Source organism: Phoca vitulina, unplaced genomic scaffold (assembly GCF_004348235.1).
Source record: "Phoca vitulina isolate PV1807 unplaced genomic scaffold, GSC_HSeal_1.0 scaffold72, whole genome shotgun sequence".
Taxonomy (NCBI): domain Eukaryota; kingdom Metazoa; phylum Chordata; class Mammalia; order Carnivora; family Phocidae; genus Phoca; species Phoca vitulina.
The window spans coordinates 7,015,556-7,028,314 of NW_022589775.1; the positions used below are offsets into that span (position 1 = coordinate 7,015,556).

At 46.2% G+C, this 12,759-nt stretch overlaps 1 protein-coding gene across 1 annotated transcript in view; it reads left to right on the plus strand.

Moving 5' to 3' along the window:
* HUNK (hormonally up-regulated Neu-associated kinase) overlaps window positions 1-12,759 on the plus strand; it is a 98,686-nt gene that overhangs the window by 71,111 nt on the left and 14,816 nt on the right. The window contains exons 6-7 of the mRNA XM_032393298.1: window positions 5,897-6,032; window positions 10,750-10,912. Of these exons, the coding sequence (XP_032249189.1) occupies window positions 5,897-6,032; window positions 10,750-10,912 (299 nt within the window). The remainder of the gene's footprint in view (window positions 1-5,896; window positions 6,033-10,749; window positions 10,913-12,759) is intronic.

Genomic DNA, 12,759 nt, shown 5'->3' on the forward strand with positions numbered 1-12,759 from the left:
GAGATAAGGCATGCAACCAAAAAAAAAAAAAGGTAATTATTTAATTTCAACTTACAATACATGGTTTAAAATACAGCATTTTTATTTTACTACTGTTATGTATTTTTTCTCTTGAGTTTATAAAGCATCCATGAAGCTTGCCAAATGGAATTCAAGCTGAAATGCATTCTTGTATGTCATGATCTAATTTGGTCTGTACTTTGCTAGGGAGGGTAGAATCTCTCGTACCCTCATGCCTAAAAAAGGCAGACAGGGCTCCCTTTGAGTACCACTGAGACACTGAGGAGCGGGAGAAATGCTTCTCATTATTTTAGTCATGGCAGGCCAGGCTATGCTACGGTAACAAATAGCCCCCAAATCTCAGTGGCTTAAGACAACAAAGACTTATTTCTCATTCATGCCACAGATCTGTGGAGAACTGGATCAAGGGTTGGAGGATTCTGCCCCTTCTAGTCAGTCAGAGTCCCAGACTGATGGAGCAGCTACCATTTCAAACATACCTGGTCCATGTGGAGGGAAAGAAAAGTCTAGAACATCTCTCACTTAGCAATTAAGTCTCCCACCAATGTTCTATTCATAACTCCTAACTTTCTAAAGCGTGTCACATGGCTTCACCCAACTAAAGGGGAATGGGGAAATACAACCCTGCTGTGTGTCTAAAAGGCAGAAAACCAGTAACATCTATTGAACGGCATGAGTGTGAGCCACAGGTTGTGGGAGGAAGAACAGGTGGTTCAGCCCGTGGTAGTCCCCAGGGTGGGTTGCACATCAGGGTAAGGGCAGGGAGATTAGCAGCCCAAGAAGTCAGTCTCATTACTTCAGAACTGACATTGTTTTGAGGCACCTGGGTGGTGCGGTCGGGTAAGCTTCCAGCTCTTAGTTTTGGCTCAGGTCATGATCTCAGGGTCCTGGGATCGAGCTTCGCATCGGGCTCTGTGTGTGCTCAGTGTGGAGTCTGTTTGGGATTCTCTGTCCCTCTCCCTCTGTCCCTCCCACTTGTGCTCTCTCTCTCTCTCTCAAATAAATAAATAAATCTTTAAAAAGAAAAGAACCAACATTGTTTTAACCCCAGTAATATTACCCAGACTTAGCAGGCTGGGCTCTACGTGTTTTCTGATTGTGAAAATTAAATATACCTTAAAGAAGTAAAAGCTCCACTCCGAAGATGTTTAAAAAAATAGTCCAGAAGAAATTCCAAAGAAGATATATAAGAAATGTTCTGAGCGATTTTAGCGTCACTGGGGTTGGCTCCTGCTTTGAGCAGACAGCTTTGACTTTGGCCTTAAGCTGTGTGTGTGCTTTTTAAAGATCTTCACATTCCTAAGGGACTTTGTTGTCTTGACTTGTCAAGCATGAACAAGCAAGAATTGCATTTCTTTCTTCTTCTTTTTTAAGGTTTTATTTATTTAAGGGCGCCTGGGTGACTCAGTCGGTTAAGTGTCCGCCTTCGGCTCAGGTCATGATCCCAGGGTTCTGGGATCGAGCCCTGCATTGGGCTCCCTGCTCGGTGGGGATTCTGCTTCTCTGCCTCTCTCTCTCCTTCTCTTTCTGCCCCTCCGCACCACTTGTGCTCTCAAGAGAGAGGAGAAGGACAAGCAGACTCCCTGCTGGGTGTGGAGCCCCACACGGTGCTCAATTTCATGACCCCAAGGTCATAACCCAAACCTAAACCAAAAGTCAGTTGCTCAACTGACTGAGCCACCCAGGCACCCCAAGAATTGCATTTCTATATTTGATTTTCCAATTCAGGAATCTGGACTCCTCCCCTAACCTTTTTTTTTTTTTTTTAAACTATTGGGATATATAAGTATTTCTCCTATTTCTCCTCAACGAGGGCTTCCTGCCAGGTATCAAGCGTGGTGTTTGTACAGAATAGATTCTCGGGGAATCTAGGTTGCTGACTTGGGTTGTCCAAGTGTGTGGCTCTGGAAGGCAGCCCACAGACTGTCCCACCTGCTCAGGGACAGGATTTGACCCGATGCACTGGGGCCCTGAGCTGCCATCTGGCTACTAGAGGGGTACAGGTCATCTTATCTTGTTTACACAGTGAATGACCTCGGTTTCAGAGGTGAGCCCCTGGCCTTCTGATGGCCTGTTTCATTAAGCCTCTCACCAACACATCTTCATTTTTTTACAAGATTTTATTTATTTATTTATCTGAGAGAAAGAGAGAGAGAGTGCGCACACAAGCAGGGAGAGGGGCAGAAGGAGAGGGAGAAGCAGACTGCCCGCTGAGCAGGGAGCCCGATGTGGGGCTCGATCCCATGACCTGAGCCAAAGGCAGACGCTTCACTGGCTGAGCCACCCAGGCGCCCCTCACCAACACATCTTTAATTTCATGATTCTATCACTCATATTTGCAATGATCTCTATACATCTATAGTATAATAGTACTCTTTTTTTAGATTAAGTTGGGAGAATTTTTGCTGAGTTGAAAAAAAAGGACAGTGTTACTGCCCTTGTGAGGCCTTTGTGCATGCTTTTGAAGAATTGCCCCTCATCTCTACCACGTGGTTTGAAAACTTAAGCTTCTGGGCCCTTTCCAATTCTCGCTTCTAGACAGTCTCTTTTTGCTTGTTGGCACTTGCGAATCGCAGAGTTGGGAATGCCTTTCATGGCTTACACATTTTTCAGACAGCTTATCTTTACATCTCTACTTCTCAGCGATGTGCTTTCATATTCCAAACAGTCACTTCCGAGCCAGGAGGGTTTTGTACCATGAAGTCATGGAAGTGAAGCTGAAGGCGCAAGGGGAGAGCCAGTGCCAACGGGGATCTGTGAGAAGGTTCAACTGTCAAATAATTGTCATTGCTGCTTTTGCCTCAGAGGTGATAAGGAAGGAGACTGGGGTGCGGATAGGACTCCCATTTGCATCTGCTGGGCTACACGTCCGATTGGCTTTGTCTGTGTCCCGTAGCCTTTTCCCTAGGCACGGTGTCAGGGTGCTCACACAAACCAGTCCAGACCATGGAAAGCAGACTCCGCATGGAGGGAAGTGGGTTTCGCACCGGAGAAGTGCATGCCACTTGTGATGTGGAGCGAGGAGGGGGAGCTCTCTGTGCGGGTCATCCCTACCCTGGGGCCTGAACGGAGACCTCAGTTACTAGCTTAGAAGGGTAGAGAACAATGAGAGGCTGGGCCCACCATGGCTTTCCAGGACAATGGAGAATTTTAATCCCTTTTGCTCATGAAACCTAGGGATTTTCAGGATCCTAAGACAAACTTCAAAGAACTCTCCCGATATTTTCAAAGTCCTTTGTGGATAGGAATGCCATGTTGGTGATGTCCAAAGAAATAAAATTCATCAGTAGAGATTAGAACTAAAATTGCTTGTGCTCATCAGCAACTTGTGAAGATGCCGAGTGCGTGGTTCTGAAAATAGAACAGAAATGCACATCCAGTCTGTTCTTAGCTCTTTGGGTTAATCATACTCTGAAAAAGCCTGGCAGTAGCCTGGGTTGTACAGGTCCTTTGAGGGTAAGCGACAGAGATGTCTCAGAAACATCATGAACTCACAGCCTCCACATTTCAACGGAGGAAGCCCACATCTTTTTTATTTGACCAATAGATGGCCCTGATTAGGCATCCAGATGACTCTTGCAATGTAGGGGAGTCGAGAGAAGGGAGATAGGGGTTCCAGAAAGAGGAACTTCTTCTTCGTCTTTTTTTTTTTTTTTTTGAGATCTCTTTGCTTTTCAGACCATTGAAGAATATTTTAGGAAAGTTTTATTTGGAGACCCAGCTGTAAAACTTAGAGTATTAAATGTACCTCATGAGTAAGCTGGCGTCTGCACGTATATTTTTACCCACTCCATTCTTAATGAGAAATGACTTTCTGGTGACCACAGCAACTGGATGGGAACCCACTGGGGGAGTTACCCGGTGGCATGAGCAAGTAAAAATTGTTTCTTTTGGGTGGATTCTGCCATCACCATCAGCCCCTCTTTTGATGGCTTGATTTCTACCCTGCAGAAAATGGATTGACAGAAAACACCTACCATTCTGTAAGAACAGTATTAGAATGACAACTAAAAGCTTGTGAGAAAGTGACTTTTCTTCAAGAGGTTAGATTATGTTAGAAAATTGAAAGATAACTTTGGAGAGAAGGATAGAAAAGTTTGGGAACTGGGGCTCCTGGGTGGCTCAGTCGGTTGAGTGTCCAACTCTTGGTTTTGGCTCAGGTCTTGACCTCATGGGTCGTGGGATCAAGCCCCACATCGGGCTCCATGCTCAGCAGGAGTCTGCTTGGATATTCTCTCTCCCTCTGCCCCTTCTCCAGCACACGCTCTCTCTCTCTCTCAAATAAATAAATAAAATCTTAAAAAAAAAAAAGAAAAGTTTGGGAACCAAGCAAATTAGGACTCTGTTCTGGAGTCTATTACTTGGTCTACTGGAAATTGGATATCATGGACAAAGCTACATAAAAGGATATTTTTTATAGTGCCAAGATGATATGACCATGCTCTGTAAGAGAAGGAGCATAGAATAAAAAGAAAGTCATAATCCCACAACTCAAGCAAGACAGACCATCTTCATTTCGAAGTAATCCCTGGCATTCTTTGTCCACATGTGTTCATGCGTATTCTCCTGCTAGCAATTTTGGAGCCTGTGACCTTCCTGTGCATTATACACATGTTTCCCCATGTCATGCAGTTGTCTTACATTGTTATAATCTTCAAGGATGCAAATATCTACTTAGAGATGAACCAGCTTCCTATCCTTAGTGCCTGGATGGACAGCAGGTGCTTTGTTAAATATTCGTGTAACGAAAGGAGACCCAGGGCATTTGAAAATCATTTTTGCCTGGGATGGAAAGGAAAGGGGGCTGGAGGGATTTTATAGTTTGTCAGTTGCTTCTCATATTCTTTCCTTACATACCATGCTCAGCATAACTGATGTGACCACAGCAAACTTCAGTCAGCTGCAAAATAAGGACAAACTTGATTGGCGTACATTCTGCCCAAGCAGCCCCTTCATTTTGAGGGAAAGCACAAAAGGAAAGGGCCTATCAAGTAGACATGGGTTTATAGTGTGGTGCTTACTGGAACTTTGTATACAAAGTAGGCATTTAAAACTTGGGTGGCTGTTACAGAGTTGACTTACACTTTCACTGAAGCTGGCTCTCTGATTGGCTTGGCTGCATGGGCGTGGGCTCTGGCTGGTCTGGGTACTGTGCTGTCCGTTCAGGGTCTGGGGACTAAGTGGACGGCCATGCAAAATGGCTTTAAAAGGAAGAACAAGGGGTGCCTGGATGGTTCAGTCAGTTAAATGTCTGACTCTTGATTTCAGCTCAGGTCGTGATCTCAGGGTTGTGAGATGGAGGCCCATGTTGGGCTCCGTGCTGGGCATGGAGCCTATTTAGGATTCTCTCTCTCCCTGTCCCTCTGCCCCTCCCCTCCCCCTCCCCAATTCTTTAAAAAAAAAAAAAAAGACCAGAAAGAAAGCAGGACCTCCCTTGGTCTCTTGAGACTCTGTGTGTCACATGGTGAGAGGCAAGTTAGAGGGTATAATTCAGAGTGCCTTTACCCTCTGGTTCCTTTCTGAGTACTTCCTCAAAAAACCACCTTGAGAACAAGCATTTTCTCTTTAGTTTCTTTTATCCCTTCAAGCATGGAAAGAGAACAGCTCTTGGGCTCACCTTTAGAGATGGGCCGCAAGATCAGACCACAGGTTGTCCTGGGAAGTGCAGGGCATGGGGAGACCCGAATTGGGTCTTGCTTAACCGTGTACCCTTGGACAGATATCTTAAACTCTTTGGACTTGAGGCACCCGGAGATCCAGGGAATAGACCAGTGCTGGCCATGACTCAGGAGCAGGGGTGGACCACCTGCCTTGAGTCTCGGTGGCATCTGCGTTCAGCCTGTAACATGGGTATGTTTGCCTAATGTCTTCCCAGGTGCCATCAACTTCCTGCGCTCTCTCCTGGAACCAGATCCTGTGAAGAGGCCCAATATTCAGCAAGCACTGGCGAATCGCTGGCTTAATGAGAATTACACGGGCAAAGTGCCATGTAATGTCACCTATCCCAACAGGTAAGTACACACAGAGGGACCCCTTCTCAGGCCAGATGGGGCTGCCTCCTGAGCCCTGAATACTTCTGGACAGGAAGCAGTACATGATTCAAGGAAAAGCTGCGTTTTCTCTTGGCTGCCCATCCCCCACTCTGTGCCCACACATCCAGGGACAGGCCCACCTCAGTGCACAAGAGGAAGGGTAGAGGGGGACATCCCATGTGGTTGTGCAGACTGTGCCCTGCACGGGGTACCCAGCAGAGGGTGGGTGGAGGCTGGAATCCACACCACATTCCCCTTGTCATTCTTGCTCCGGGGGCTTACATCTTCACAGAGTGGCACCTCTTTCTAATTCACACAAAGGGACCGTTCAGACTAGCTGTGGCCTGAGTGTGTGTGTGTGTGTGTGTGTGTGTGTGTTTGAGTGTGTCTGTGACGGTATCTGGTTGTATTTGAGTGTGTGTGAGATCCATTCCTGGGCTCTCCCGCCAGCCTCAGGCAGAATCAGTGGGATTGGCCCTCTCCCCATTCAAACCACCCCTCGGGCCCCTCTTCTGCTGCTTCTTTGCTCCGATGTTTAGTTTAGCCCCGAGTCCCCTGCTCAGAATGGTGGGGGCAAGAAGAAAAGGCGGTAGAAGGAGACAGTTGCTTCAGGCCGTGTTTCCCGGTGGACTTCCTGTGAAGGCTTCACCTTAGTAGCTTCCAAGAGGAGAATGCTTCATGCAAGGCTCGCAGGCGGGGATCCACAGCGTGGAAACCCTGAGGGGCACCTCGTGTTGGCCCACACGTCGCCACTGCTGCTGCACTGACTACAGATTTGAAAACAAGTACAAGAAAACATTTCCTTGTACTTTCTTCCTACTCATTTGACATATTGTTAACTGCCCTGAGTGAAGGCATGAGGCCCCTCACCTTGGTTCCTTTACAGCAAACATGAAGACCACATGGGTCAAATACCTTCCAGTTCTGGGACCCACACTCTAGGGCCTGGGCCTGCTCACTGTAGTCTGAAGCCCAGATGAGAACAAGGACCACTGATGAGGGGGACAGATATTTTTCAGAATGTCCAGGAGGGTCTGGAAACATCCACCAAGCTGTAGGAAAGCTGTCACACTGAGTTCTCCAAATAGGATGGGAAGGCAGGGCTCTGTCTTGGGGAGAAAGTTCTAGAAGAACTTTAAGAGGCCATGGGTGGAGTTTGCATCCATGCTACTGAGCCAAATTTACACTCACTCTGAGTATGGATGAGGTAGTTTCACTCCGTTGCCATCTAGAATTCTAGCATTTGACTCTTGAGAGGTAATTTAAACCAAGTCTAGGTTACTTAGGTTACCAGGGGAACCTGGAAATAGACTGCTGGTTTCCACCACTGGCTCCACTTGGCCCGTGTCTGAAACAGACACCAGAAATATTACCTCAACGTGAGATGGAAAGCAAAGCCGGGGAGCCATGGCTCACTACCAATGCTCACGAAGGACGGCAGCGCACAGGTATGCTTTCCGCTAGAGGAGGGCGTGCTGGTGGCAGCCACGTGAGTCATTAAGCTAATGTAATCACTGCCTAAATGAGCATAATCAATCCACCGAACGTGGCAGCTGTTGGAAGGAAGTGGAGCTGGCATTAGAAATACAGTCTCCCCCTCCTTGTTGGCCGCATCCTCATTCACAAAGAATCCTACCGTGGCGCCTCATTCTATAGCTTTTCCACAGGTGGTAGTCAGGCATTTGTAGATTAAACCAAATTCAAGGATCCTGTACTGGATTTTGCCAGATTAGCAATTTTTTTTTGTCTTTGGACTTGGTCAGAAGCATAAAGGCTGCACATGAACTAGCCGGGTTGTAAAAATGGTTAAGATCATGTCTGTTGAAGAAAACAGCCACTTACTATCTTCTGTTTATACAAGGCCCACTGCTCATTTTGTACCAGAGGCAAATCAATGTTCGTTTTAAAGCACCAAAACCAGAAATCTGAACTCTTGCGGGAGGTAGGTTTTTTACAGTCTTGATTTTGAAAAATGTGTAAGGCAAAAAAAAAAAGAAAAATAAATAATCAGTGCTTTTGATAGTTATTTTTCTGGTTTGACCAGAGCACAGATAAATGGAGTCAGAGCATGTGATCAGGAAAAGGAATATGGACTGTATTATAAAGTATATTTTATAGCTTCCCAACAAACCTAGCCTCAGATTTCATTATTTTAGATGTTGTTAAAAATGTTTTACTTTGGGGAAAGAGCGAAAATACAGGGCTTATGTTTTGTATCACTCTTCTGTAAAGCCTTCTGGTAAGTCATTTGGGCTTCCAAGTTGATCTCCAAAAGGCAAGAGGAAAATAACTTTAAAAGTCAACTTTTTATAATAAATATTCGTGCCAGTCAGTCAACAGTTTGCTGTGCACGGGCCAGCCTCCCTGTGTGCTAGAAGCAGATATTTTTAGGGAGGTAACCTTGGCTGCCTTCCTCCATCGCCCTGCTCGAGCCTGGACAGTCTCCCACCATCCAGTTAGCTCTGGAGGTGGGCGGGAGGGAAAGGAGGTCATTGGCAACAGGGTGAAATAAGGCCAAAGTGGTATAATAGGTTATTTAATGCAGATTTACTCAGAATTATACCTGGGGTTCTGGAACGTTTTACTAGTGTCCAAACATGGGGAGATAGTCAAAATTAAGTAACCGATATTGCAGACTTCCAAATATACACGTTGCTTACTGAAAATGTTTAGTACTCTCAGTCACCAGAGTCGACAGTGTCTTTTGGCAGAGCTCTTGTGTTTCTGAGGACAATGGCTATAGAAGGGCCGAGATGGGGTGCCTGCCCCTGCTTACTGCCCCCTTCTCACCTCCACCCCCCAGCCCCACCCTGGTGGCACCCCTCTTCCGCAGCTCTCTCTCTTGGGGCCCTGCTGCGGGTAGCAGGGGGGCGGGCTGCCGAGGGTGGCGGCCGGTTGATTGGCCAGGGGCGGCTCACGCAGCCGTGATCTGATTGGCCAGGGGTGAGGCCATGAGGCCGTGGTCTGATTGGCTAAGGACAAGGCACAGGGCCATGGTCTGATTGGCCAGGGGCAGGGCCACGCCCACACAGTCATTACTGGGTAGTTTCCAAAATTGAGCCTTCTGCTTTAGTAAGTGCTTTGGCAAACTTCAAGTAATTGTATTCTTTTTTAACAAACATTATTTTTACCGCTAGTCATTCCAAACCGCCCCCCATCCGTTATCTAGAATTTGATTTTGTGGCCAACAAGGAGGGGGAGGCGGATTTTGAGGTTCCTTGGGTGCATTTTCTTTGGATGGCACTTCCCCGTATCTAACGAGGGAGGGCTGCTATAGGTTATACCGATGGGTGGTGGAAGATGGTCCGCAAACCTAGGTCTGCCCTTGCTGCCCTTTTCAGCTGGCCTGTAAATTTGGCAAGTCAGTTTCCTCTTCTGTATCATTACGGATTTGTCCTGTGTGGTTTCTCAGGGTATTATGGTCCGAGGTCCCATAAAAAATGTCCTCGGACCCTTGGTGGAGGGTTGGTGGGCTACAGAGCTCTCTGGCCGGGTGTGCTTGCCTTCTGCTCAGAGTGCCCTATTTATATCTCTCTTAAGGGATTTAGAATGTTCTATTTGATGATGTACCCCCGCTATCATCACACACACACTCTATGCTCCTCAGCCTACTTTGTTGTTCTCCTTAGCCCTTCCTCATGTCTGTTTATTTGAGAGCTGCTGAGTGTAGAGGTTTAGCATCTAGACTCTGAGCCAGGCTGCCAGGGTTTGAATTCTGGGGCTCCTCCTTCCTGCCTATGGGATCCCAAGGCAAGTCATTTCCCAGGTGTGGGCCTCAGTTTCTTCCATCTGTAACATGGGGATACTAATAGTACCTACTCATAAGATTTTCATGAAGGCTAAATGAATTTATTTCGTTTGTTCCCCACTGCAATGTCGACTCCACAAAACAGGGACTTGTTGAAGGAATGAATAAACGAATGAGTGGATGAGTGGATAAATGAATAGCAGGCATTCATTCCTAACCAAGGAGTTTATCTTCATAAGAAGCTTTAATCTGCCCTCTGAGAGCACCCTACTTTATGGCCGAGCCCCCAGTTCCCTCTTTGTGAATGCGGGATCTCACACTGTTCCTTCAACACAGTCTGGGTTGGCTCCTGAATGTGCTCCTTTCCCAGCCCAACTTACATCCAACTCAAGTGTGGGCTCTACCCATGTCCAATAAACACATTTTTAGAAAAGAGTGCCAGATTGTAAAGCAATTCAGGGATAATTGGGGGAAATTTGAATATAGTCTAGATATTAGAGAATACTAAGAAATTATTACAAATTATTAAATCATTGAGTATGTGAATGGTATTGTGATTCTGTAGGAGATGTCCTTGGATCTTAAAGGTGCACACTGGGGTGTGTAAGAATGAAAGGTCAGGATGCCTGTGATTTAAAATACTTGAGCACTAAATAAATAAATAAATGAAGAAAATAGAGCAAAGTGTTAACAGTGGTGTATTCTGGTGTTGGGTACACAAAGGGTATTTATACTCTTCTCACTAGTTTTCTGTCTGTGTGACATTGTTCATAATAAAAAAGTCAAGTGAATGAATGAATGGATGGATGGACACGATTGTTCATAGGGGCCCTGATTGGTGGGGGGTGGTGGATGCTTTGTGCCGCCATGTTTGTGAGCATCACTGAGGAGGCCCTGGAGCCCCTCAGTGGAGGTGGAGAGGTGACCGGTGCTCTCTCTGCTGGACAGGATTTCCCTGGAGGACCTGAGCCCAAGTGTGGTGCTTCACATGACGGAGAAGCTGGGCTACAAGAACAGTGACGTGATCAACACTGTGCTCTCCAACCGCGCCTGCCACATCCTCGCCATCTACTTCCTTTTAAACAAGAAACTCGAGCGCTATTTGTCAGGGGTGAGTGGGGCCCTAGTGGCAGTTTTCTCTGCTCCCCGTGGAAAAAGGAGCTCTTAAACCTAGAGTGTTTCTCAGTTGCTGACACTTGATCTGAGCTGTTAATTTAAACTAAATGGGAGGCTGAGTTTCTGAATGTGGGATAAAATAGTAGCAAAACCTGCTTCTCAGGTAGCTAGTGCTTTTTACCTGAGGTGTTTTTCAAATATCCTCCCACAGAGGTAAGCCCTGAATCTCTGTGAGAGATTCAAGCCACTTTCCCCTTCAGTTTCTCTCTTGCGTTTTCTGTCTGCCTCTGAGCTCCTTGGGTTCCCATGTTAAAGGCATCGGGGACTTCTGTGGTCATAAAAGTTGGGGAGCAGTGCCTCTCAGGCATTCATCTCTAAAGCATGATTTATGAGGAAGCCATTCTTTATATTTACTTCTCTGGAAAGTAAAATGAAATTGAGCTTTACTAGCTTGGCCCTGGTGCCTTCAGTCTGGGCGTCAGAGAGTAGGTAGGTGTCCTGTGCAACAGGTGAGGGACCCTCATGCCTTGGTCACCTTTGTCCTTCTGCCACAAGCAGTTCATCTATGCCTGGGGAAGGAATGTACATGCTTCGGTATCTAGTTTTGACTAAATCATCTCTCTCTGCTTAATAATTCTGCATGGAAAACTTGATCGAAGGCAGTATGGTTCTGCATACCACTCCTGTTTCTCCTACTCGGAACAGTGGAGGCTGACCGGTTCTGATAGGAAGTCAGCCTGTTAGAGAGATTCAGAATTGTCAGGAAGCCCATTGGAAATTTGATTGCAAATCCACTGTCATGAAGAGCGACCCTCACCCTGTGTACGTGGCACCTTGGGATCTGATGGTATGGGGCTGTCACGGTTAGGAAGACATTTAGAAAACAGAACATGAAGAGCTTCTAGAGCTTTTTCAGTGCGCTATTTTTTTTTTTTCAGGGCAATTTAAAGTCATGTGATAGCCAACCCAGTGTTTCGAAAAATTCCACTAGACAATAGGCTTAGAAACCTTTTGTGAAGTTTCTCTATTAGTGCTAAAAATGAAAATCTACCTACAGTTGGGGAAATGATATTCTCCCTGCCATGGCAGAAAGGACCACACAATAATGCCCAGAAGGCAAGATGGTCAGAGTGTGTCTCTTTAGCAAATAGATTTGGGAGATGTCTAGAAAATGTTGCTGAATAGACCAAGAAGCTCATTGGGAGGTTTGTTAAACAGTTGGACGAGAGTGCAGATGTTTCTAAGCTGACTCAGCTTAGGGAATTTGTTCGATTTTGCTCCAATGGGAAATTATCCACAGAAGTACTTTTTGGGTGAACCACCAAAGGAAAGATGTACACGAGGAGAAGCATTATCAACAGTAAAAGGCTTTTAAAAATAAGAACAGTGTTTTATGGGGGGGGGGGGAGCATGCCCTGTGTCCTCAGTGATGGGATGACGCTTCTGATGGGGAAAATACGCAGCTTTGAGACTGGACGTTAGAGATGGTGTCACAGTTGCAGGAAAGCTACCGTAGGAGAGAAGTTGAGGCCAGAAAGACAGGACCCTTGACAGAGTACTTTTTTTAAAGATTTATTTATTTATTTGGGAGCGAGAAAGCACGTGCGTGCGCGTGTACAAGTGCTGGGGGGGAGGGGCAAAGGGAGAGAGTCTTAAGCAGATTCCATGCTGAGCTCAGAGCCTGATGCAGGGCTTGACCTCATGACCCTGAGATCAGGACCTGAACCAAAACCAAGAATTGAAGGCTTAAGCGACTGCGTCACCTAGGTGCTGTGACACAGTGTATTTTTTATATCATTTTATTATGTGATAAGGGGTAAGAAAATCTCTTGTACCATGCCC